The 25,988-nt window shown below is 51.8% G+C and overlaps 1 protein-coding gene and 2 long non-coding RNA genes across 4 annotated transcripts; 1 reads left to right on the top strand and 2 right to left on the bottom strand.

Moving 5' to 3' along the window:
• Window positions 1–5,493: 5,493 nt before the first annotated feature.
• Window positions 5,494–15,987, bottom strand: SLC22A13 (solute carrier family 22 member 13). Of its 2 annotated transcripts, XM_086720454.1 has the most exons (10): window positions 15,537–15,986; window positions 10,344–10,447; window positions 9,960–10,114; window positions 9,559–9,727; window positions 9,216–9,336; window positions 9,030–9,124; window positions 8,580–8,794; window positions 8,290–8,398; window positions 7,533–7,748; window positions 5,494–7,329 (listed from the first exon to the last, which is right to left on the bottom strand). In XM_086720454.1, the coding sequence occupies exons 1-10, from the start codon at window positions 15,912–15,914 to the stop codon at window positions 7,236–7,238; spliced, it is 1,656 nt and encodes a 551-aa protein (XP_086576580.1). In that variant the 5' UTR covers window positions 15,915–15,986; the 3' UTR covers window positions 5,494–7,235. The 2 variants fall into 2 exon arrangements, with proteins under 2 accessions (XP_086576580.1, XP_086576581.1); XM_086720455.1 differs by lacking the exons at window positions 5,494–7,329; window positions 7,533–7,748 and adding an exon at window positions 7,788–8,135 and having other exon boundaries at window positions 15,537–15,987.
• On the top strand, window positions 14,018–25,756 carry LOC147577065 (uncharacterized). The gene is made up of 2 exons (XR_015255953.1): window positions 14,018–14,186; window positions 23,622–25,756. It is a non-coding gene; the product is annotated as an uncharacterized LOC147577065 (long non-coding RNA).
• LOC147577066 (uncharacterized) lies at window positions 16,110–20,861 on the bottom strand. Its single transcript, XR_015255954.1, has 2 exons — window positions 19,483–20,861; window positions 16,110–17,840 (listed from the first exon to the last, which is right to left on the bottom strand). It is a non-coding gene; the product is annotated as an uncharacterized LOC147577066 (long non-coding RNA).
• Window positions 25,757–25,988: the final 232 nt, after the last annotated feature.

Here is a 25,988-nt window from a genome sequence, read left to right as displayed (position 1 = left end):
CGGCTGGGCGTGTGACTTCGGCAGTGACGGCAGCCCAGGGTTCAGGGAGAGAGAGGGCCAACAGTCGGGCTCGTTCGCTGCTGTGGTGTTGCTAGCTAGCTGGTCGCAACCAGAGTGGAAGGGGGAAAAAGAAGGCTTTTGGCAACAGAGAGGAGTGGTGTCTCTCCCTAGACGCGAAAGTGGCGGCTTCCTTCCTCTAGTCCTAGAAGAGAGGACAGAGGCGGAGAGAAAGTACCAAAGTCAGCAGACCAGGGGGCCCAATGAGGCTAAGGAGGGTGTTATGGGATTGGATGTTTGTGTCCCCCAAATGTGTATGTTGAAGCCAGCCCTCGGTGTGATGGTATTTGGAGAAGGGGCTTCTGGAGGTGATTTAGTTTAGATTAGCTCATGAGAGTGGGGCCCTTGTAATGAGACTAGTGGCATTAAAGAAGGAGGAGAGGGGCACCTGGGTGGCTCGGGTCATGGTCCCAGGGTTCGTGAGTTCCAGCCCTGTATCTGGCTGGCTAGCCATCTTGTGCCCCTGGCCCCTCCCCTCCTCTCCCTCCTCCTCCCCTCTCCTTTTCCCCTCCCCACCCTGCTCTTGTGTGCTTGTGCTCTCTCAAAAATAAATACTAAAAAAAATGTTTTTTACATTTATTTACTTTGGGAGACAGAGAGAGAGAAAGAGTGAGCAGGGGAGGGGCAGAGACAGAGGGAGACACAGAATCTGAAGCAGGCTTCAGGCTTCGAGCTGTCAGCATAGAGCCTGATGTGGGGCTCGAACTCATAAACCATGAGATCATGTCCTGAGCTGAAGTCAGACACTCAACTGACTGAGCCACCCAGGCACCCCTCAAAAATAGATATTAAAAAAAAAAAAGTAGGAGGAGAGAGAGAGAGAGACTGTTCCTTCCCACTCCATGTTCTTGCCCCGAGGAAAGGCCATGTGAAAGCACGGCAAGGAGGTGGCCGGCTGTCTGCAGGCCAGGAAGAGCCCTCACCAGAACCCGACTCTGCTCACGCCCAGCCTCAGAAAGTGTGAGAAAACAAGTTTGTGTTTTTAAGCCACCAGCCTGCGGCACCTCGTTGCAGCCTGGGCAGTCCAAGGCAGACAGGAAGGAAGAATGGAGCAAACCAGCCGGAAGGATGGGGCTGCGGTCAGAGAAGGGGGTGTCTGAATTAGAGGCGCCTTCATTTACTGACTTCTACGCTAGGAATGGTTGAGATTTTGGTGGTGGGCGTGTAGTTTTGCAGGATGACAGCAGGAGCCTGGGTGGAAGGGACGGTGGTGAAGCAGGTGGTTTTCGGTGAGTGAGGGAGAGCGAGGTTGAGAGCACAGGGGCGCGGGCCAACGGGGCACCGATCAGCTGTTCGCCTCTTCCTCCCTCCAGTTCCACCGTTATCACCCCATTTAATCATCAGGTCAGGTGAGGCAGTAATGTTTGCCATGGATTTCGTTGTCGTAACGACGCCCTGCCTTGTTTCTCTGCTCCTGCTTTTGCCCTGTTCCAACCCAGGCTTCAGATACAGCGTGAGTTTTATCATACCGATCTTGCGGGGCCACCCCCCTTGCTTGGAGAGAAAAGGACAACCAGTATCTTTCATTGTTCTCAGAACAAAGTTCAAAATTAAACACGTGGCCCGATCTCTGCTGTCAGCACGGAGCCCACTTTGGATGCTCTGTCTCCCTCTCTCTGCCCCTTCCTGGCTCATTCTCTGTCTCTCAAAAACAAATAAAATATTAAAAAAAAATGTGGCCCGAGTGCGGCTCCTCAAACTTCCAGAACTCGTTCCGTCTTCACCCCAAAGTGCTTCTGCACCCCCCTGGCTGCCTGTGCCTCTTCTGGCCTGCACTTCCTTCTCTCCATGGATGACCATCCTTAGGGGGCCTTCCACACTCTGCATGCTGGGTCAGCTGCCCGGTTTAACCCCACGGGGACCTCCAGATTCATCCAGATTCATCCAGAGCATTCCCCTGAGGCGCTGGGGAGCGGTTTCATGGCTGCAGATGAATTGTGCACCTGTGGGTCCAGCATGCTCCCGAAGGCAGAGCAGTAGGTGAGCGGGTCGGTGAGTGAGGCGAGCCCGGGGTGTGTGAGTCAGGCCCAGGCTCCAGGACTCAGCCCTGAGACCTAGGGGTGTGGGGGAGGGGGGAGGGGAAGGGGGTTGGGGAAGGGGTTGGCACTCCTTTTCTATCTCCTTGGACTTGGGGGCCCACTGCCAGAGACCTTTGTCTTTCACACCCAAGATTAGAATCCTTGAGGATTCGAGTAAAGGGACCTATGAAACCATCCACTTGAAAATGGGGAGCCTAAGTACCAGGCTCCCATCACCAAGGCCTGAGAGCTGAGCCCTGCGCCCCAGCTGACCGTCAAGGCTGCACTGCTAGGGTGTCTCCCCAGTCTGGGCTTTTCTCTGATCAACACAGTCTATGGAGAACCACCACGGTCCAGCCTGTGCTGGAAACTTCCCGGTATCATCAAGCCCCCTTTCTGTCAAGCTTCTCAGGGTAGAGTCAAGACCAGGTCCTCTGAGGTCCTAGGGGCTCAGCAGCTGAGCTCCTGTCAGCAACTGCTAAAAGACATTTCCCTTTTTTTTCTTAATTTTTATTTAATTTATTTTTTAAATTTACATCCAGGTTAGTTAGCATATAGCGCAACAATGATTTCAGGGATAGATTCCTTAATGCCCCTGACCCATTTAGCCCATCCCCACAACCCCCCACAACCCCTCTAGTAACCCTCTGTTTGTTCTCCATATTTAAGAGTCTCTTATGTTTTGTCCCCCTCTTTGTTTTTATATTATTTTTGCTTCCCTTCGCTTGTGTTCATCTGTTTTGTATCTTAAAGTCCTCATATGAGTGAAGTCATACGATATTTGTCTTTCGCTAATTTCACTTAGCATAATACCCTCCAGTTCCATCCACATAGTTGCAAATGGCAAGATTTCATTCTTTTTGATTGCTGAGTAATACTCCATTGTGTGTATCTATATATATATATATATATATATATATATATATATATATACCACATCTTTTTTATCCATTCATCCATCGATGGACACTTGGGCTCTTTCCATACTTTGGCTATTGTTGATAGTGCTGCTATAAACATTGGGGTGCATGTGTCCCTTCGAAATAGCACACCTGTATCCCTTGGACAAATGCCTAGTAGTGCAATTCCTAGGTTGTAGGGTAGTTCTATTTTTAGCTTTTTGAGGAACCTCCACACTGTTTTCCAGACTGGCTGCACCAGTTTGCATTCCCACCAGCAGTGCAAAAGACATCCTCTTTCTCCGCATCCTCGCCAACATCTGTTGTTGCCTGAGTTGTTGATGTTAGCCATTCTGACAGGTGTAAGGTGGTATCTCATTGTGGTTTTGATTTGTATTTCCCTGATAATGAATGATGTTGAGCATTTTTTCATGTGTCAGTTGGCCATCTGGATGTCTTCTTTGGAGAAGTGTCTATTCATGTCTTTTGCCCATTTCTTCACTGGATTATTTGTTTTTTGGGTGTTGAGTTTGATAAGTTCTTTCTAGATTTTGGATACTAACTCTTATCTGATATGTTGTTTGCAAATATCTTCTCCCATTCTGTCGGTTGCCTTTTAGTTTTGCTGATTGTTTCCTTCGTTGTGCAGAAGCTTTTTATTTTGATGAGGTCCCAGGAGTTCCTTTTTGCTTTTGTTTCCCTTGCCTCTGGAGATGTGTTGAGTAAGAAGTTGCTGCGGCCAAGGTCAAAGAGGTTCTTGCCTGCTTTCTCCTCGATTTTCTGGCTTCCTGTCTTACATTCAGGTCTTTCATCCATTTTGAGTTTATTTTGTGTATGGTGTAAGAAAGTGGTCCAGGTTCATTCTTCTGCATGTCTCTGTCCAGTTTTCCCAGCACCACTTGCTGAAGAGACTGTCTTTATTCCATTGGGTATTCTTTCCTGCTTTGTCAAAGATTAGTTGGCCATACGTTTGTGGGCCCATTTCTGGGTTCTCTCTTCTGTTCCATTGCTCTCTTCTGTTCTTGTGCCAGTACCATACTGTCTTGATAATTACAGCTTTGTAATACAGTTTGAAGTCCGGGATTGTGATACCTCCAGCTTTGGTTTTCTCTTTCAAGATTGCTTTGGCTATTCAGCGTCTTTTCTGGTTCCATACAAATTTTGGGATTGTTTGTTCTAGCTCTGTGAAGAATGCTGGTGTTATTTTGATAGGGATTGCACTGAATATGTAGATTGCTTTGGGTAGTATCGACCTTTTAGCAATATTTGTTCTTCTTATCCAGGAGCATGGAATATTTTTCCTTTTTTTTTGTGTCTTCTTCAATTTCTTTCATAAGCTTTCTATAGTTTCCAGTGTATCGATTTTTCACCTCTTTGGTTAGATTTATTCCTAGGTATTTTATGGTTTTTGGTGCCATTGTAAATGGGATCGATTCCTTGATTTCTCTTTCTGTTGCTTCATCGTTGGTGTGTAGGAATGCAACTGATTTCTGTGCGTTGATTTTATATCCTGCCACTTTGCTGAAAAAGACATTTCCCTTTTAAACAGAACAGGCCACAGGGCATTTTTTATTACATACAAAGAAAAATCTTTCCCCCAACAGCCCACAATCCCTAAAAAAAAGTTCTCAAAGACCTGGCCCAAAGGCAATAGGTGAATCTTTGCAGCATTTATGCCTGTGTCCTGATCTGTTTAAGTCTCTTTCCAGGAATGGAGATCATTCTGCCTCAAAAGGACGCAGTGTCCACATTGTAGAGGAGGTTGCTGTGAGAAGTAAATGAGATGAATCCTTTTCAGAATTACCAAATAAAATCTGTGCTGTCTAGTTGACAATAGGTTTACAACCTATGGGAAATACGTACGAACCAACCCTCCCTCCCCCAAACCTTAGACACTTCACTTCCTGGTTCTTCTGCCCCTCTCCATTCCCAGGGCTTATTTGTTGTGGGCTTTGCAATGAGCATGAGCCAAAGAACTGAAGTCTCTGTGTCACCTCAAGTCCAATCAGACTACTTTTTGGGCTTACATGGGCATAGGCGACTTCCTGGTAAGACTGTAACCTCTGTAGTACTCAGCCGAGGAATCGGCGGTGGGGGGGACTTCACACTAGGAGATAAATTGCCTGCTGTAACCCCCCTCCTCCACCCCAGGGTGCCTGTCCATCAGACACTTGCTCTCACATGAACTTTAATTAAAGCTTTGCTTCACAGCGCTCCGAGTCTCCGCGTCCCTCCTTTGGTGGAGGAGTTGCCTCTGGCTTTGAACTGGCCTCTGCCCAGATCCAATGCAGGTTGTTTTCACGACCAGGCAGGTTTGGCCTGGGTACCACACTGCACCACAAAAGACTTTCAGGTGTACCCAACGGGTGACTTTAGCTTGGGATTCCATGACTGGGTGCATAGCGGGAAGCTAAATAGAACTTTTCCCCACCATCCCAAAGCTGAGTCTGTAAGTAATAAATGATGTCATCTGGAGGTTGGGTCCAAGAGCAAACAGCCAAGAAAGAATTCTTGAGATGTTTTTGGTGCAAAAAAAAAGAGTGATTTTATTAAGGTCCGAGGACAGAACTCGTGGGCAGAAAAATCTGCATTCTAAGTGTGAGGAGTGACTGATTGTGTAGGGCTTTTTATCCTATGAAGGGAGGAGGTGATGTTAGCGCTCCAAGAAATTGAGTCTATAGGTTTCTGGAGGTCTGACTATTCCTAGGATTGTGCTTTCCTTGTAAATCACGAAGACAGTTACAAACTGATGGAGTCTTATGTCCTTTATGACTGTGATCTTTATCAGGTGACCATTGGCTTTTTCCTTCCTTTGGTCATGAGTCTGAGAAATGTCCCATGTGTCCCACTCCCACCTTGGGGGAGGGGAACGTGGAATGCCAACTTGCCTTTTGTTATGTCCTCAATAAAGATTCGCGTATTTGAAAGAGATGCTGGACACCTTTGTGCCAGATTTACAAAGATGGGGAGCACTCCCTCCAGCCTCCATTAGGGAAGGTGAGTGGGAGAAAGGGAGGGAGGTCCAGAAGGAACCCTCTTCAGGCCTGGGCCTCTGGGGAGAGGCGGAACCTCACTGTCTGCAGGGCAGTTAGCTGGGGAGGCCTTGGAGGAAGGGCACAGGAGGGGAAGAGGCCGGGCAAGCTCTTTTCCACTCTTTGCTGGTGCAAGGATGTATGGTGCTCTTGTGGGCCAGGTGGCTACCGGGGAAGGCACTCTAGCTGGAGGTCCCTTGATGGGACGCAGCCAGGAGGGCTGTCTCGTAAGATGAGGAATGCTGGCAGTGAGAGACATGATGGGGGCAGCAGTGCTGGGGCAAGAGCTGAAGAGAGGGCCCTGGAGGTCAGCTGTGAGTACGCTCCTTGGATGAAGGAACAAGGCAGGGGTCCTGGGAGCACCGCTGAGAAATCCACCGATGTGTCCCCATGGAGGAGCTGTTAGAAGCCTGCCAGAGAACACTCGCTGATGATCAGCCAGTACACGCAGGGAAAGAACCACGGCCAGCAGCAGCAGAGCAGAAAGCCCTTTCCCCTGGCCCTGCAGGAGCCAGAAGCAGCAGAGGTGAAAGGGAGGAGGGAGGTGGGGACGGGAACAACCAGCCTCCTCCCTTTCCCCACTGCCGGTCCCTGGGCCACGAGGTCAGGTATGAGCTGGACTGAACGCGGGGCAGGGGGTGGAGGCTCTTTGAAAAGAGGACAGCACTGAAGCTTTGGTTTCCAGCAGACGGAGTCCTCTCTCAGCAGGATGGTGGGTCCTGTGGGGCCTCCCCCTGAGCCAGCGGGGCCCGGCCCAGCCACCGGAAGGAACTACAACCTTCCCATCCACAGCCTTTTCTCCCACCGGCCTGGGTACCGGCCGCGGCTTCCAACTTCCTCTCCCCCTGCTGCTGCATTCTTGGAAAGGCCCTACCCATCTGCTCTGCTCTGGGCTTAAACGTTTTGAGGGCAGGGGGACCCCAGACTGAGGGAACTAGAGGAGCCGTAAGCCCACAAGTCTATTAGAGAACCAGGGAAGCCCAAGAAACGCTCAAGGCCCGACCCCAGAACAGGGGTAGGGGTGGGCTGGGTTGAGGAAGGTGGTGAGGGGTGACGAGAAGAGGGAGGCCCTCACAGACACTTCAGGACCGGGCAGCCAGCGGCCGGAATGAGGACCAGGTCAGGGGTGTGCTGCCTCCAACTGTGAGGGGGGCTGTGCCAGCAGCCCCCAGCCATTTCAAGGGGGTGTCCAGGCAGCTCCCTGCTGTGCTCCAGCTCCAGGGACACAATCAGAAGTACGTGCTGCTCGCGAAGGTCACCCCTGGGCTGGAAGTTCTTCCTGAAGCCTCTGTTTCCTTTTCTGAAGGTGCTGACTCCAGAGACCTGGTGGGAGCCAGAGGCCATCACCGGCCGGCCACGAATGGGTCCCGTGGCAGCGTCCTTCACCGCCCCTCCCCCAGGGGAGGGGACCTGGCCCAGAGCCAGTCGGATGCGTGTGGCTCCCGAGGCCCCCGTATTGGCCTCTAAGCAACAGAGGACACATAGTGAGGTGGGGGCCTAGGCTTCAGAGAAAACGAGCAGCTCACCGTGGGTGGGGCTCCTCCTCCAGCTCCTTGATGGTGTCCTTCAGGGGCTGGCCCCGTGTCTCCGGCAACAGGGCACAGAGGAAGCCTGCCCCGATGGGGAGGCTGCCGTAGATGAGCATAGGGAGGGCTGCCTGGTACTCGCCCAGCAGGCTCACGAGAGGGGTGAGGATCCCCCCGATCCTCGAGAAGATGCCCATCAGCCCCATGCTTGTCTGCCTGTGGGAAGGCCCGTCCGACTGAGCACACCCAGCCGCGACCCCCGGGCCACAGCCCCACCCCCGCTGCGCCTTGGGGGGGGGGGCCCAGCCCCTCATTATGGCCCCGCAGGCCTGCCGCCTCCCCAGCCTCACTGGCCTTCTGCTCTCTGCTCTGCATAGTAACTTCGTGTAGTCCGGCCGCGTGCCACGCCTCTCTCACCTCCAGGCCTGTCTATCTGCTGCCCCCCTGCTCGCCTACCAAGTCTCAGGTCAAAGGCTGCACCTCACGTCTCCCCAGCAACCCCTGAGTGTTCCTCCTTCTGAGCCATTCATTCTTACACTTGCTCCATATCCCAGTCTCCACAAGGCCAGGGCGTGCCCTCCTTCTGTATCTGTCCTCCACTGCCTGGGATAAGATGGGGACTCGGGCTAGATTCCTAGCTGCCCGGACCCCGTCCGCGCTGCTGCCCCGCGAGCCGGCCTCATAAGCCAGCTGCCTGTGGGACAGGGGTGAGGGCAGAGGAGCGGGAGGGGTGAGGGCAGAGGGCGGCAGCCCTTACCGGATGACGGTGGGGAAGAGCTCGGCACAGTACACGTAGGAGATGGTAAAGCTGGCGGCCATGGCGAACTTGCCCGCCACAGCCAGCACAGTGACCACCACCGGCAGATCTGGAGGAGGATGCCGGTCAGCCGCAGGCAGGTGGACGGTCCCATGCCCCGGGCCCCACCCCTGCCCTGTCCTCCCGAACTCCTGGCCCCCTCTGCTCCCGGGCCCCAGGGTTGCCCTCACTCCTGGAGGGGGGGGGGGGTGGTGGGGAGGGCAGGAATGTGGCAGAGCCAGCCCCAGCACCTGCTGGGACAAAGACGATGCCGATGCACACGAGGCCACCCAGAACCAGAGTCAGCATCTGGCTCCACTTGCGGCCCAACCACTGCATCATGAAGATGCTGAGGCAGCGGGCGGGAACCTCCACGGTTCCGAAGACCAGCTGCGTCAGGTAGATGTCCAGGCCAAAGTCGCCGACTTGGAAGCTCAGGCCAAAGTACCCCAGACTGTCCACAAACCTGCAAAGTGTCCAGGAATCCCTATCACTGCTGGGGGATGAGACACCAGCCCTCTCAGAGGGAGCCTGTCTCTGAGCAGGAGGCAGCAGCACAGCCAGGGAGAAACCCAGTGAGGCCACACAGCCCGTCCCTGACCGCCAGCCACCGTGTCCCAGCCACTGACACGCACGCACCAGAGACGGGAGAGCCCTTTGGCGTGGGCTTCAGGGCGGGGTGCGGGCCCTGGCGCGCTCACCAGACATAGAAGAAGATCAGGGTCAGTTTCCGGAGCCGGGGGTGCCTGAACAGATCCAGGGGATTCCCTGAGGGGGCTGTCTTCTCTGGGACCAGCTGGGGGCACGATGCACAGTGAGGGGCCAGGCAGAAAGGTCTGGGCCCGCCAGAGTCAGGGGCAGGGCTGGGCTTGGCCTGTGAGAAGTACCTGGCTCAGGAGCTCTGGGGAGAGTTTCCGCCTGTTGACGGAGGCCGCCTTCTGGATCACTTGTTTGGCCTCCTCCACCCTCCCTCTTGTCAGAAGCCACCGTGCTGACTCTGGCAGAGCCCTGCAGGTCAGGAATGGCTCTGACCTTGGAGCCCACCCCCCCCCCCCCCACTCCCCCAGGGGCCTTCCCAGCTGTTCCAGGGCACACAGAACCTCACACCCATCGCACTGTGGAGCGTTCCCCGAGGTGAATGTGAGTGTCGCGCTCCAATCACACCCCCGCACAGCTAGCAGGGGCAGGCGGGGAGGGGGAAACGGCTTGCTCCTGGGAAGTACTCCTCACCAGATGTAGAAGAAGAGTAGCAAGACAGGTGCAGTGCCGGCCATTTGGAAATACCTCCAGTTTCGGACGCCATAGGCGAGTCCTGCTAATGCCATCTGACCCAGGGAGAAGGTGCACTGGACCAGGACCACGGCCTGAGTCCTCCTGGAGGGCCCCACCCACTCTGTAACTGTGAGAACAGAGAGATGAGACCCGGCCAGCCCCCCCCCCCCCCCCGCCACCCGCGGGCCCCCGGCTCCTTCCCTGTCATTCCCTAGACGGTCTTCTGTCAGGGTGGGCCTCAGTCCCACTTGCGGTGTGGGTGCCTGACAAGGCTCCCCCGGAGGCAGTCCGGGAAAGTGGCCGGCCCAGACCCCAAGGCCTCACCCCATGCTTGAAGGCTTAGGGACCCAGATACTCACGTAGGGAGATGTTGCTGAAGGCGAACCCAGAGACAGCAGTAGCCACAGCAAAGCGCAGGACCATGTAGAGCTCAAAGCTGGGCACAAAGGCCGTGGTCGGGCCGAGGAGGGCGAAGAGTAGCAGCTGCACCAGGATACTGACCTTGCGGCCAATCCTGGAGTAACAGAGGGGCAGGAAGTATGGGAGACCCAGCCCTGCCCTGGGCTCTCTGTCTGACAGAGGACACGTGACCCTGCCCTGCGAGCTCTGTTTGAGGGAGAGGGGAACAGGGCCTTATCCCAGACACCAGTGAAGGGCACGGGGGCAGGGGCGGGGCGAGAGGGGGAACTGTACCGGGAACATAGGAGCATGCGAGGTCAGGGGCAAGCCGGTCAAGTTCCTACCGGTCACAGAGGGGCCCGAAGATGAGAGCCCCAGTGAGGAGCCCAGCCATGAACACCGACTGCGAGGTCTCCTTCAGGTGCTTCTGACCACAAACGAGGTTGAACTGAGGCAGACACAGGCAGATGTGAACCAGGGGCAGCCAACGGCAAGTCCTTTGTCGTCCAGCCCACCCACGGCAAACCTCTCAGGGCAGATGCCCGTGGTTCCCAAAGTGTGTGTGAAGGCACCCCAGGGCACCAGAACAAATTCATGGGGCACAGAACGACATTCGGAATTTTAAAGGAAAATGCAGCAATCCTCAACATCTGTCTGGCATTATAAGAACTACCAACTAAGGACAGTTCTGGTTCAACATGAGATCACGCTACATTCCTTCTAGTGACATCATATCTATGTGAAGCTGTATTTTGGGGAGGTGTTTTGAAAAAAAAAAAAAAAAGCAAGCACCATGGGGAATGGAAAATGAGGGTGTCAGTGTTTAAGGACTGAGAAGTTGCACAGTTCCCAATGGGCACATACATCCTATTAGTAGGGGGTTGTATTTATTTAAAGATGAAAAATATGGAGTGCCTGGGTGGCTCAGTCGGTTGAGCATCTGACTTCAGCTCTGGTCATGATCTCACGGTTTCTGAGTTCGAGCCCCGCGTCGGGCTCTGTGCCGACAGCTCAGAGCCCAGAGCCTGCTTCGGATTCTGGGTCTCCCTCTCTCTCCGCCCTCTCCCGCTTGCGCTGTCTCTCAAAACTAAATAAACATTAAAAAAAATAAAAAAAAAAAATTAAAATGAAAGATATTTCCTTTCAGTTTCTGTGTGTTATTTTTTAAAACAGTTCCTAAGTCATTTGAACATAATTACCTATTAGGTTGTTTGGCCCTAATTACTCAATACATAAAACTTAGGTTTTTATTTTGGCTTGGAGATGCCAGGTAGAATTGCTGAGACATTAAGGATACAAAGTTTGGAACCCTTGACACGCCACTACTTACCGCTTCCTGACAAATGGGGCCTCTAGCCCACAGCCAGGGCACCCCTGTGACTTCCTTGGGCCTCATCAAATGTCCCCATCCGGCTGCAAAATCTCCGTGAAACTCACACCATTCACTGCCGGTGAGAATCCCAAGGAGCCCTCACGCCCCACTTGCAGAAGGAGATCAAGACCGAGGAACACGCACACGCGTGGGCGTGCGTGTGGGCGCTCGTGTGCCTGCACACACAGGGGTGGGGCGACCCACTTGGAGGCTCAGAGAGACTGAGAAACTGAGTGGAAAAAATATGCACGTTCGCCTAACTCTGTAGGTATCTACTGCATGTGCACATACTGCAGGCACGTGTGACTGACCCCGCCCCCCTCGACTGGTCTGTGGGCCCTCCCGGGAGTTCTGTGCCCCCTGCACACAGCTCAGCCCCTGACGTGAACGTTGGTGGGGGGAAACACGACAGGTGAGTTGTCCTCTGCGGCTCAAGGTGATAGCTTCACAATCACTGATGCTGTTTGAGGGCTCACTCTGTGCTGGGCAGTCTGCTGCATGCTTCACATGTATTATCTAATTCTGACACCAATCCTTGATTTATTATTCCATTCCCCTGAGGAAGGGGAGGTTAAGCGGCTTCTCCGAGGTCCCGCTGCTGGATGGCAATGGAGTTCAGGCATCCCTTTTGCCCCAGACAGGGACTGAAACTGCGTGAAAGCTCAGAGAACGTTTGCTGAATGAATCAACACATGAATACCTAGAGCTAGCCAACTAGCCACTCATCATCGGTCAAAATCGCTAAAGTCATTTTAGCAAGAAATGAATCAGTCCAGGAGATACCATTGTGCTCATACTTCTGTTCTCAAGAACAACTGTTAATTTTCAGTATATGTCCAATGATTGCCTAATGGCCCCTGGGAGTGAAAGGGGGCAAGATAAGGGATCTGAACTTGTTCCACCCAGTTCTATTCTTTTTTTTTTTTTTTAACATTTATTTATTTTTGAGACAGAGAGAGACAGAGCATGAACGGGGGAGGGTCATAGAGAGAGGGAGACACAGAACCTGAGACAGGCTCCGGGCTCTGAGCTATCAGCACAGAGCCTGACGCGGGGCTCGAACTCACAGAGTGTGAGATCATGACCTAAGCTGAAGTCGGACGCTCAACTGACTGAGCCACCCAGGCGCCCCCACCCAGTTCTATTCTGTTTGGTTTTTGTTTAGCAACCACAGAGTGCCTTTGTAGTTAGACGCTATTTAAAATAACTCATAAAGGCCTGCTGCTATCAGCCTCTGGAATCTGAACAGAGAGGCTTTGTGGGACTTTGTTAACCTATCTGTTGGTGTCTTGGTTTCTCATGTACAAAATGGGGATAAAATATACTGCATGGTGTGCCCCAGCAGGATTAAAGGAATTAATGCATGGAACATGCTTAGCACGGTGGCTGTCACACAGGAAGTCCTCAGTAAATGTCAGCTCAGCGGAGGGGGCACTGGCCCCCCCGTGCTCATGAAACTCACAGCTGGTGACCGACACCTCGGACACATGGGGCTATAGTGCTCTGAAGGCATGGATGCCGACCCCAGGGAGACTTCCGAGGCTGGTGCCCCTACTCGGTGGCCACCACTCGCTAACCCCTTATAGCTTGTGTACCCCTTATTTCATGCAGTCCTCATTCTAACCTCGTAAAGGATTATCATTCCCACTGTGCAACCACAGAGGCCAAAGCTTGGAGAGGTGCCAAGACGTGGTGTGCAGATGGAACAGAGGCAAAAGGGCTCCCCACCTTGGGACGCCAGCCATTACCTTCTCCGACCCTAATGCCCAGAGTGGAGGGTTCTGTCTGGGGCTTGCCACATGGGCACACAGAATCCCGCCCCCATTCTTGGAGCACACACATCACATCTTCCTCCCCTGTTCCAAAAGCTTCCATGGCTGCCTTTGGTCTCTAGGAGAGAGCCCAAATCTCTCAGTTCTGTATCTAAGACCGTGGAAGAGTCATCTCTTCCTGATTTCCCAACATCTTCGTTGGTCAGCATTCCTTAGTCATGGCAAGCATTTTCATGCCTCCGGATCTAGAAATGGCTATTCTCTCTGCTTCCCCTTCCCTCCCATTCTTTCCCCTTTTCTGGGCCCAAGACAGATCACACTGCTGTTAGTCATTCAGAGTCTATTTCCCTCCCGATTCCAAGGTTCATGTGGACAAGGCTGGGAATTATTTTTTTCTTTTACCAAGGACGGGCACCCAGGAAATGTTGGGAGGTAGATTGAGAAGGAGAAATGCACTCTGCTCTTCAAGAATACATAGCCTATAAGGCAATGTGCTCTTTTCTTCTCAAATTAGGACTATCCATATTTCAGTTTGAATATGAAGCTGCTGGTTATCAGAAGGAACGTTGGGAAGTCAGCTCAGAGAGACTCCCCTGAATCAGTGTGGTGGAGCCCCTCCTCACAGATGGGAAGCAGAGGGAAACGATCTCACGCAACAGAGCTCTGGAAGCAAAGTTGGACTCAGCACGCGGGTACAGGGCACAAAGTACCCAAGGTGTGCACTCTTTTGGGAATCCAAGTCCTTGAGAGTGTTGGAGCAGGAGAAGCATGGTAGGGAAGGGCAAGAGGGCCAAGGCCCAATGCCGGTGGTGGCACAGTCCAGGTTGGTGATTAAAGACCAAGAGGGCAGCCTCAAATCCTTAGAGAACTCGAACAAGGTGCCTCCCTCCTCTGACTGTTCCCTGCACAGTTAATACTCAGCAAGCCTTAGCTGAATAAAATTGCACGAACAGTCCAGCACAGGGTGTGAACGGGGCTAAAGAAGTCTGGAAGTCTGAGAAGTCTGGAAGTTTGCCTGGGTTTTGAGGATGGTGTTTGGCCAGGTAGGCACCCACAGCATATGGGGACCAGTGGAGGCTGATCCTATCAAGAGGGTGATGCTGGGAACCTGGAGAGGCCACTGGGGACCAGACAGGGCTCTGCTGGGAGAGCTCCTAGGCCGCATGCGGCTCTATGGAGCAGAATGGGGTGGAGGGTCAGGAGGAAGACAGACAGGACAGATCTTTAGGCTGCAAGAGTTCTGGGGGCAGGTTTATGGTCACATATTGAAAGTGAATGCCTGGGGGTGCCTGGCTAGTTCAGTCAGTAGAGTGTACAACTCTTGAGCTTGGGGGTTGTGAGTACAAGCCCCAAGTTGGGTATAGAGATTACTTAAAAATTGAAAATCTTAAAGAAGGTGCCTTTGGTCAAAACATCATTCTCTGAAAGCCTCTAAAAAGTAAATACTTTTTTTACCTGCAGAGAAAAAAATAAATGCAGGTTTCTGGACTCCAGATTCCCCTCTCCACAAAGGCTCAGGATTCACCACCCTCAAGATGAGTCATCCAGACCTCCCAACAACACTCGCCCCTTGGATGCTGGACCATCTGTGCTCTTTCCCACTCCTGCGGGGACCTGAGTGGGAGTCCCACGTCCACGATCAGCTCATTAGGTCGCCCTGGACAAGTCGTCTCCCTACTCTGTGCCTCAGACCCAGCTTCTGGGAAGCAGCAGAGTGGGCCTGGATGCTTCCAGAGAGCCGTCCTTGCTCAGGTGGCTGGAGTGGGAATCTGTTTATCTGCCCAGATCCTCCCTAAGAAAATGAGTTAAGCAGAGCAAGTGCTGTTATCTGCCGGACAAATCCTAGAGTCACAATGCGTCCGGTCCCCTGGAGGCAGGTGGGGAGAGCTTTAGAGAGGGCAGCTGAAGGGCAGGAAGCCCACATCAGGCAAGCAGGAGGTCAGACAAGTGGATGGGGATCCAGGAAGATAGGTAAGCAGGCAGATATGCAGGGGCAGACTGAAAGACAAGGGCAAGTGGACCGACAGATGGGAGCACTGGGGAGAAAGACATAAAGACAGGAAAGCAGGAAGGGATAGGAAAAAGGTCAGGCAACTGGGCACACAGGCGGATAGATGGGCAAAAGGGTAGACAAAAATGGACAGAGGGACAGACAAATCAGAGACAGAATATGGATTGAAAGGTAGATGGACCAGTAATCAGAGGACAAAGAGAAAAGCAGGATGAATGGCAAAAAAAAAAAAAAAAAAAAAGCCATACCAAGTGGTCAGTCATTCGTGGATGGGTGCTCCAGGGCAGATACAGAAGCAGCAACACCGGCAGCTGAGGGCAGATGGTCAGGCAAAGGAGCTGACCGACCCCAAATGGGCAGACAGGCAAAAGGGCAGCCCTACCTCGTTCTTTAGGGACAGGGGCCTGTCTTCAGGATACTCCCAGCCTGCCTCACAAGGCTGCGTCTCATTGAAGTGGTGGCTGAGGATGTCCTCCAGGCTGGCGTCGTCAGGGGGCGGCCGGAACATAAGGCAGGACTCAGGCTTGCCTGCAGCATCCAGGGGCACGCTCAGTGTCAGCTGTTCAGCCGCACTCAGGTTCAAAGTGTGGTTCTTGACCCAGGCTACTGAGCAGTGGTGGGCCTCGTGCTGGATCATGAAGACCTGGGCAAACATGTAGTAAGCGGACAGGAAGCCAGGAATACTCAGAAGCATCACCAGCTGTATCTGGAAGCGACCAAAGTCGCCTATTTCAGCCAGGACCTGGCCAAATTGAGCCATGTCTACTGGTCAGCCTGGGGCCATAGACAGCTCTGCAGCTCGGCTTTGGGGCGCTTACTCCTCTGAGCAGAAGTGACAGCTGTGTTAATGTTTAATCCAGCCTTTGACCTGTCACACTTCAACTCCCTGGCTGTAGCCTGGGCAGGATAGAATATGATAAAAAAAAAAAAAAAAAAAAAAAGGAGTCTACTCTGGTTTGCAAAATGCAAGGATGCTTTATTGACCGTGCGATGGACACAAGCCCCACAGAAGGACTTTCTCAGGCCCCGCACAGGAACGAGCTTCAGCCAAATGTTCGACAGTGCACAAGCAGCATTCCCTCCCATGTCATCCCAAACAAATCACACCCAGCTCAAACCCCTCCCATGATGATAGACCCCAAATTCTAAGGGTAGTTCTGACACTTAGAGGGACACAGAAGTCCCTTCTAGGGACCAGCTCAGAATAGACAATGGGGGTAAATCAGGAGAGGAGCAAGGACCCAGCCTGCCTACTAACTTGGTCAGCTGCCAAGTCTGGCCTCTTGATCTGCTGATCTTATCTTTCTCTTATTTTTTTTTTATTTAAAAAATTTTTTAATATTTTCTTATTTTATATTTGAGAGAGAGAGACAGAGCATGAGCAGGGGAGGGGCAGAGAGAGGAGGAGACAGAATCTGAAGCAGACTCCAGGCTCTGAGCTGTCAGCACAGAGCCGGACTTGAGGCTCAAACTCACAAGCAGTGAGATCGTGACCTGAGCCGAAGTCAGACGCTTAACCAACTGAGCCACCCAGACGCCCCTTGTCTTTCTCTTAGCGGTGATGGGCATGTGGTAGGACACCATGAAGTCCAGGAGACCTACCAAGGGCATAAGCTTACCAAAGGCAATCCGAGAGCACAAAGCAATTACAGAAGAACCACGAGTTGCATTTTGAGCCCTACTCTGATCCAGGAACCATTAACACATTCCCAAAATACACAGGCAAGCTGCTCCAGGGTAGCTCCAGTCCCAACGGGCAATCTCAGTGGTAACAGAGGAACACAGGACAAAGCCTCCCCACACCACAGCGGCAGCTGTGGACACCCTTGCTGGCCTCAAGGCTGGAATGGGGCTCATGGTGGCTGATAGGTCAGGATTCTTACAGGACTGGAGGCTAACAGGATCTCTGACAGGAGGAATCTCCCAAAGATTAAAAAGTCTCCATCCTTTCTACCCTGGAAGAGGTCTACTGCAGGTAGACCCAGGGCTTGGAGAGCACCTCGTTCGGTCATAGGAGGTGGGGAATGATAGGACTAAAGACAGCATTTGGGAAAAATACACACGCATGCGCACACACATACACACATTCACGTAGTTGTCTGTGTGTGCATAGGAAAGACTTCTTATGTTTTGGATTTTGAACCATTTTAAGAGAGGCTGAGCAGCACAGGTGAAGGGAAGCAAGGCTGCACGGGGCGGTTCTGGACACGGCATGCCTGCATCTGCCTGGCCACCTGGCTGGCACAAATGTTGGCTCCTTGTTAATCCGCCAGCATGCAGGGCAGGGCAGGGCAGGGCAGACTGTGAAGGGCAGAGACATGGGCCCGAGACCCCGCGTAAGGAGAGGACCTCTCTCTCTGCCCCATCCCAAAGTCCCCACCAGGCTCACTGCTGTCCCCAGCTCGATCTTTTCTTCCTCACTTAGCTTTCTCGGATGTGCTTGTGCTCAGCGTCACCTTGATTGAATTGTCAAGAAAACAGACGTTGCAGGTTGTCACTGCCCCATGTGGTGTCCCCCTGGTCAGGGAGAACTGAGATGGAGACGTGAGCCTGTCCTCAGCCCTCGTCATCTTCTTACTCGAGTCGGGGAGATTTTTGCTTCTTTGGTTCCAAGCAGTGGGGGCTGTTGCAAGGAGGCAGGAAGCTCGGGCACTGTTATTGATTCCCTGTGATCCTGAGTTTGTCCCTGTTAAGAAAACAAAATTCAGCCGGGCAGATTGAAAGATCTAATTGGCTCTCCTCAATGATTCATGAATTGGGCAGCATCCCATCTGGCAAGTAGAAAGAAGTTCCAGGGAGCCGTACAAAACGGAAGAATTTAAAAGCAGAAAAGGACAGAAGAAAGAAAATTTCCGGCAAAGAGTGGATTGTTTCTGGCAGCGACCCTCCTTTGGGGCAATGAGGGGATCTATCAGGCGGATTACCTCACTGGTGCTGATCAGGTAGTTCCAGATTGACTTATTTAAGGTCACATTCCTGGGATAGACTAAAATTGCAATGAGGTCAGGTGTTACACTTTGGTTTGCTGATGTGGGCTTAGCACAAGGGACTCTATTTGAGGCCAGTGGTTTCTTTTTTAACAAGTCCTCCTTTCGATCAGACTCGAAGCTTAACTAGGCGGTGGGATCAAAATGCAAGGCGTTAATGCCACCCTCAGCCACCACGCTGTAGTTCTCACAATTTTTGTTTGTTCTGTATGGTGTTCACAGATCAGGATGTATTTTGCTGAATCTCTGTGGTGTTCACAGACCGTGACTTGAGGCTCATAATTTTTTAGTTGGCTTTTCTCTTTGTTCCTTTTTTGACAGTCCAGTCTTAGGGAGATCATTTGCTCGGTGTTTCGTGGCAACAAACGTGCATTTAAAGCTTTTGAGAGAACACAGCGTGGCAAGGAGACTGCTACGATTACTGTAAGCAGGGTAATTCCCAACGTCTCACTTCAGAGCCATGGTCCCCAAGACCCCAACCAATCAAAATCAAATAAGTCAAAAAAGGATCCCATAAAAGAGTCATCTTTTTAAGCCAAGGTTTGCCCAGTGGTCTTATGTAATTGAGTTTTAACTTCCCCAGAAACACTAATCCAGGTACAGCCGGTGGTGTTGGCTGTAGCACAGATACTGAAAGGGCGGGCCTACACCGGCTGACTCCATCTTGTTCTGTGTCCTTCACCTTGAACACACCTCCTCCCCTTGAGTAACCTCCCGCTCACCTGCCTAACAGGACTCCGACCCTTTCCCAGCCAATCGGCTGAGGCCACAGCCATTACCTCACCAACTGCCCCTAGGCCCCAATAAAACCTTTGTCCTTTTGAAACTAGCTCTCTCTCCCTGGTTATCTCACCGCTGCGTCGGTGCAGGTAGGGGATTGAGCTGGAGCTAGCTCGAATAAAGGCTCTTTTGCTTTTACATTGGACTCGGCTCCCTGGAGGTATTTGGGGACCACGAATTCTGGGCATAACAATACCTTCTTGCTTGGCTAAAAGATAATCAAAGGCCATCCTATTGGCAAGAACAACTTTGGCCAGTGAGTTTAAGGATCTTTGTTGGTACCTCTTGCTATGGCAGCAGATTCCACAATACTTTCCAGAGTTAAGGAGAGTTTCCTGATGATAGCCTCATTTGTATTCAGTCCTAAGTAGAGAAACAAGGACCTCCAAAGGAAGCAAATCTCCTGGTAGGTGCTTTCTAACTTAACAATATAAATTCAGGGGAGTCAACCAATGAGGTGTCTGTGAACAGCTAGGGGCACTGCTCAGCTGTGTGCCAGCTATCTGCGCATCCAAAGGTCCAAGGAGGTGATAACCACCACAGACATAGAAGATCACGCACCTCCGGGGATTGATGACTCTGCTGTCTGGGCTCAAGCTGCCGTGCCCGAAGAACGCCCAACGTGGGATTTCACCACAGAAGAAGGACAAGCCCATATCCGACGATACCAGGAAGCCCTCCTTCGGGGAATCTGAGCTGGAGCCAAAAGGCCTATGAACATGACTAAAATATCATCAGTCACGCAGCACCCTGGGGAGTCTCCCAGAGACTACTATGAAAGATTATGTGAAGCATACCATGTATACACCCCGTTTGACCCCGAGGCACCAGAAAGTCAACAGATGGTAAATGCCTCTTTTGTGGCACAGGCTGCCCCAGATATCAGAAGAAAACTCCAGAAGTTGGAAGGCTTTGCTGGGATGAATATCACTCAGCTGATAGAGGTCGCCAACAAGGTTTTCATGAACAGAGAAGTCGCAGCTGAAAGAGAAGTGGAGAGAAGACTAAAAAAGAAGGCCACCCTTCTCGCAAGAGCACTAAAAGAAACAGACGCTGCGAAGACGGGAAGACCCCAACCACCTTAGCAAGGGACCAATGTGCATACTGCAAAGAGAAGGGACACTGGAAGAATGAATGTCTGAATTGGAAGGGGCCCTCAAAACCCAGCCGATATCGGGAGGAACCTTGAGGCAAGAACCTCGTTGGTCTGGCCGGGGTAGAATCAGACTGAGGGGGACTGGGCTCTTTCTCTCTTGGCCCCCATGAGTCCATGGTCGAAATGAAGGTAGAGGGCCGAACAAGAACTTTCATGGTTGACACTGGGGCTGAATACTCTATTGTTACTTCCCAGGTGGCGCCCTTCAGCCAAAAGACAGCAACCATACTTGGGGCTACTGGGACACGGGCGATGCAGCAGCCCTTCTGTCAAGCTTGACAATGTGAACTTGGGGGTCATGAGGTCCAGCATGAGTCCCTCTACTTACCTGACTGCCCAGTTCCTCTCCTGGGCCAGGATCTGCTCTCCAAACTTGGGACCCAGATAACTTTTGAACCCACTGGACACACTAGTCTCCAATTAAACCCAGGGCAGGAGGAAACCCGGGTCTTGGTGATTACCCTGCCAAGGGAAGAAGAATGGAGACTATTCTGCACACAGGCCCTACCCTGTAGCCCCTCAGAATTCAGGCTTACATTCCCCTCTGTATGGGCTGAAGACAACCCACCTGGACTAGCTTGAAGCTGGGCCCCCATCATTGTTGGCCTAGCTTGGAGTTGGGCCCCCATCATTGTTGACCTGATCCCTGGAGCCCAACCTCAGAGACAAAGGCAGTACCCTTTTCCACTCAAGGCTAGAATGGGTATACAAGAGCTCAGTGACCAAGCTCAAGGAAGCAGGTACTCTAATTGAGTGCCAGTTGGCTTGGAATACTCTGCTCTTGTCAGTCAAGAAGCCAGGAGAAGGATACCAACCAGTACAGGATTTGAGGGCCATTAACAAAGTGACTGTTTCCTTACACCCAGTGGTTCCAAACCTGTATACTCTCCTCAGCCAAATTCTGGGGTCAGCCAGATGGTTTCCATGCCTCGACCTAAAGGATGCTTTCTTCTGCCTCCGCCTGGCTCCTCAAAGTCAACCCTTGTTTGCCATTGAATGGACTGAGCCCATTACAGGGCGCCAGATGCAGCTGACCTGGACACGACTTCCCCAAGGTTTCAAGAACTCGCCCACTCTTTTTGGGGAAGCACTAGCTGCAGACCTCGCCGACTTCCCGAGGGAAACCACAGGATGTGTCCTCCTCCAATACGTAGGTGACCTCCTCCTTGCCAGCGACACCCAAGAAGACTGTATGAAAGGTACCAAGGCCCTCCTGCAGCTCCTGTCCTACTCGGGGTACCAGGCCTCTTGGAAAAAAGGCACAGGTTTGTCAGCAGCAGGTCTGATACTTAGGCTTCCTCCTCACAAAAGGAAAAAGAGAACTAGGACCGGGAAGGAAAAAAGTTATCACCACACTGCCACAGCCCCAAACAAAATGAGGCTTGCGTGAATTTTTAGGGGCCGCAGGGTTCTGTCGCATTTGGATTCCTGGATTCTCAGCCATAGCGAGGCCCCTCTATGACCTGTTGGGAGGGCCAGACGGGGGGCCCCTGAGGAGGCAAGGGCTGCTTTCACAGAAATAAAGTGGCTCTGGGATGAGCCCCAGCCCTGGGTTTGCCTGACATAGAAAGGCCCTTTTAACCTCTTTGTACATGAAAAGGACAAAATAGCCCTTGGAGTGCTCACTCAGAGCATGGGGCCTTGGCAATGGCCAGTGGCCTACCTGTCAAAAAAACTTGATCCTGTGGCAGCAGGATGGCCACTGTGCCTCAGAGCACTGGCAGCCACACTGCTGCTCATCAAGGATGAAGACAAAGTCACGCTGGCATAAACACGTGGGACCCACATGCAGTCATGTTCCTCATGAGCACCCAAGGCTATCGTCTCCTCTCCGATTCTTGGCTGACACAATACCAAGGCCTTCTCTACAAAAACCCAAGGGTCACTTTCGAAGCAGTAAAAACACTAAACCCGGCCACCTTCCGTCCCATGGGGGAGGGAGAACCTGACCATGACTGTTCCGAAGTAGTGGATGAAGTCTACGCCAGCCGCCCGGACCTCCAAGACCAGGCTATAACAAGCCCGGAGATCACCCTGTTCAGCGATGGGAGCAGCTATTTACAAGAGGGCAGCCAAAGAGCAGGATATGTAGTAACCACAACCACCGAAGTTCTAGAAGCCAAGGCCTTGCTGGAAGGATGGTCGGCACAATGGGCTGAACTGTACGCCTTAACCCGAGCCCTCATCCTTAGCAAAGGTAAATGAGTTAACATCTACACTGATTCCCAGTATACCTTTGCTACTGTGCGTGTACACAGGGCCATCTATAAAGAAAGAGGCCTCCTTACTGCTGCAGGGAAAACTATCAAAAACAAGGAAGAAATACTAAAGCTTCTTGAGGCTGTATGGCTGCCAGACAAGGTAGCTATCCTACACGGTAAGGGACATCAGACAGGAGACGACCCCATAACTCAACAAAATCACCTGGCCGACAAAACAGCCAGAGCAGCTGCCTGTAGTGACCCAGGCGAAGCTCCTACCTAGACTATGACTCTTGCTCCCCAGAGAGAAGCCTCCTCGCCCTGTACACAAATGAAGAAAGAAGTTGGGCCTCGACAGAAGGGGGCACGCTAAGCAAAGAGGGATGGTGGGTCATGCCAAACGGACACATCTTTGTCCCGTCATCTATGGGAAAACACCTAGTGAAGGAATATCACCAACCCACGCACCTAGGGAAAACTGCACTGGAGGCCCTCCTCAAAAAGAACTGTATCAGCCAGCTGCCGGCATTATGCCGAGCTGTCAGTGAACAATGTGTGACGCATGCCAAAAACAATGCTTGGTCTGCCCCACGGCCCCCGCCTGGCACGCAAAGGATGGGGGCCGCCCCTTTCGAAGACTTAGAGGTGGACTTTACCGACATACAACCAAATAAAGGATTCAGGTGACTTCTTGTAATAATCTGCACATATTCGGGATGGGTTGAAACATTCCCGACCAGAACGGAATGAAGTCACGAGGTGGCCAAAGCCCTTCTACGGGAGATTGTGCCTCAGTTTGGTCTAGCCTTAACCATACACAGTGATAATTGACCTGCATTTGTGGCAGACATTATACAAACCCTGACAAAGTCCCTCAACATTACCTGGAAACTGCACACTGCTTACCGACCCCAGATCTCAGGGAAAAGTAGAGCGGATGAATCGCACCCTCAAGGAAACCCTGCCCAAGTTCCACCAAGGGACTAATCTCCCACGGCCAGATTTACTACCACTGGCCCTCCTGCATGCCCGATGCATGCCTGGGCCACTGGGATTCTCCCCTTTTGAGTTATTATGTGGGCGACCCCCACCCCCCCATGTTTAGGAAAACTCCCAGGAGACCTACACCAGATTGGAGACAAGAGAATAAGAGAACAGCTCCGGACCTTGGGGGTAGTCCTAAATAAGTTACAGAAATATACCATAGAGAGGGCCCCAATTTCCTTAGGGACCCCCATTTACCCCTTTCAGCCAGGAGACTCGGTGTGGGTCAAAGATTGGAAGAGGGAACCTCTTAGACAACGGTGGACTGGGCCTTATACTGTTACTAACAAATCCTACAGCCCTTAAAGTTTCAGGTATCACCCCATGGGTCCATCACTCCAGAGTTAAGAAGGCCAACTCAGAAGAACCCACAACCTGGCGAAGTGATCCAGATCCAGTCAACCCACTTAAACTGACCCTCAAAAGGGAAACTGCCCCTGAGACCTCCAGCCCTGCTCCAGCCACACCCCGGAAGCTGGCTGGCCTGCGCACGGCAGAAGCTTGAGGAATCAACTCATGAACCTAGCCCAGGGGTCTGGATGCAACTCTTCCGGCCCTTGCCCCTTATTGGTGTCATAGCCCTGATCTTACTTCTTACTGTTGGGCTGATAGAGACTGCACCAACAAGCTGGACATGGGACAAAAGATGCATGCTGGGTCTCATACACCTCCTCTGGATGGGAGGGCCATTAAGTATTGTCTGTATATTATGATAACCTCTCTCACCCTCACAACTGCCGCTTACCCACTTTGCCTCCAGGATTGCTATATGACAATAAGGGGGTCAAGGGTGCTCAGTGCCTTCACCTCCCTCCACCAAGATTGCTACAAGGGAAAAACACCCACTCTCTGTCAGTCACCTGGTGCCCCCAAGGACTAAGTATTGGACCGTAGAGATAACACAAAATGTCAGGAACCCATGTCACAACAAGGGTGTTGTGTTCCCTCCAGAGAGGGAAGCCAGCTTGCTACACTTACCTTCCTCAATGGGGGATCTCAGATGGGGGAGGGGTGCAAGACAGGGCCCTTCAAAAAGTTATAAAGGATACCCAGTATAGGGTAATACAAGCCATAAAGGCGACCACTCCCCCGCAGCCTACCAAGGTTTGGACCTTTCAGCCCTCAATCAGATGCTTACCAATTCCCCACTCCAACGCTACTCTCCAAGTCCTCCATAAAATAGATAATCACACCCAAACCTGCTGGATGTCTTGCCCCTCGGCCGGAGGGCTTACCTAGCCACTCCCATCCCTTTGACCTGGAAAGCTCCTGAAAATCTCAAAACCAACACCTCTGTCTTAATTGGACCCCTGGCCACTGGGGTCCATCTCACAAATGCTGACAATCTAATCTGTACAGTCCCTGAAGGTATGAACAGTACCTCTCTATGCGGAAGAAATATAACCTTAGAGAGGAATGCAACCCTGTGTTCAACCCCTGGGGTGTTCTATCTGTGTTCTAGTTTCGCCTACTGATGCTTAGAGGCCAACTGGACTCAGATATGTTATTCCGTCTTCCTAACCCCAGAGATATCCGTGTACATGGAAGATCAGCTCCTAACAGCCTTTAGCCCCAAGTCCCGGACTAAATGGGCAATCCTGGTACCCGTTCTGATAGGAGCAGGAATTGCGACAAGAATAGGAGCCAGAATAGAGGGCGTAGGTTCATCCGAAGGACTGTACCATAGACTATTTCAAGAGATAAATGAGGACATGGAACGGGTGGCAGATTCTCTGGTAAACTTACAAAGCCAAATAAACTCTCTGGCGGCAGTGACCCTCCAAAAATGGGCAAGCCCTCAACCTCCTCACTTCAGAAAAAGGAGGGACATGCATCTTTCTGGGGGAGGAATGTTGCTATTTCGTAAACCAGTCAGGAATAGTTACAGCTAAGGTTAAGGAACTCAAAGAAAGAATTCAAGGTAGACAACAGGAAAGTATCAATCAATGGAAAGGATGGGATCTCACGGATTGGGCATCCTGGCTTCCTGCCCTGGCAGGGACCCTCCTCTCCATAATTTTACTTGTATCCATTGGCCCCGTATACTGAATGCCATGGTACATTTTATTGAAAACACTGTTTCTCGCCAAACTACTGCATGTGGCTTAGCCTTCCAAGAGTACCAACCTATAAAACTGAAAGGTGATGCCTACTAAAAGTTTTTTAAAGGGCATCAAAGGGGGGGGAATGTTGGAGAAGTGAATAAAGTATTGCACCAAAGATGACCGATGGGGCTAAAACAGACTCTGGTCTCTAGCTTAGAGACCCCTCCTCCGGGTTCTTCTTCTTTTGTTTGCTGTGCACAGGAAAACCCCCACAGATATGGAAGCTGATGACTATACATTATCCTCCCCACTTACATTTGGCGCCTAGACCTTTGGAGAAAGTCTCCTCTGAGCCGGCCGGTGTTAAATAAATCTCCGATCCACCAAGGTCTCCGAGTGCCGCTTGGTTTTTCCACCAGTGTTCCAGCCTGGTTCCATAACAAGACCATGACCAGAGCTGAAATCAAGAGTTGGATGCCCAACCCAGACACCCAGGCATCCCAGAACTTTGTCCTATTAACAGCCAATTCTAATTTTATACCAGTGTACTTTTGATATTAAAATTTATTAATCCCTTTTATGTGGAATTTGAAAAACTTAACAGATTAACATAGGGAAAGG

The sequence above is a fragment of the Puma concolor genome, chromosome C2 (genome assembly GCF_028749965.1).
Source record: "Puma concolor isolate L17-30 chromosome C2, mPumCon1.1.hap2, whole genome shotgun sequence".
In the NCBI taxonomy this organism is placed as follows: Eukaryota; Metazoa; Chordata; class Mammalia; order Carnivora; family Felidae; genus Puma; species Puma concolor.
Note: the sequence above shows the minus strand (reverse complement) of the source record. Positions and strands in the feature narration are given on the sequence as shown.

Bases quoted from the DNA above. Each gene is read 5' to 3' on its own strand.
- SLC22A13 (XM_086720454.1), bottom strand. From the start codon at position 15,914: ATGGCTCAATTTGGCCAGGTCCTGGCTGAAATAGGCGACTTTGGTCGC. The intron at 8,795-9,029 runs GTGAGCGCGCCA...GACACTTTGCAG, and splicing joins CTGATCTTCTTCTATGTCTG to GTTTGTGGACAGTCTGGGGT. The intron at 7,749-8,289 runs GTAAGGGCTGCC...GCCTTCCCACAG, and splicing joins CTCTTCCCCACCGTCATCCG to GCAGACAAGCATGGGGCTGA.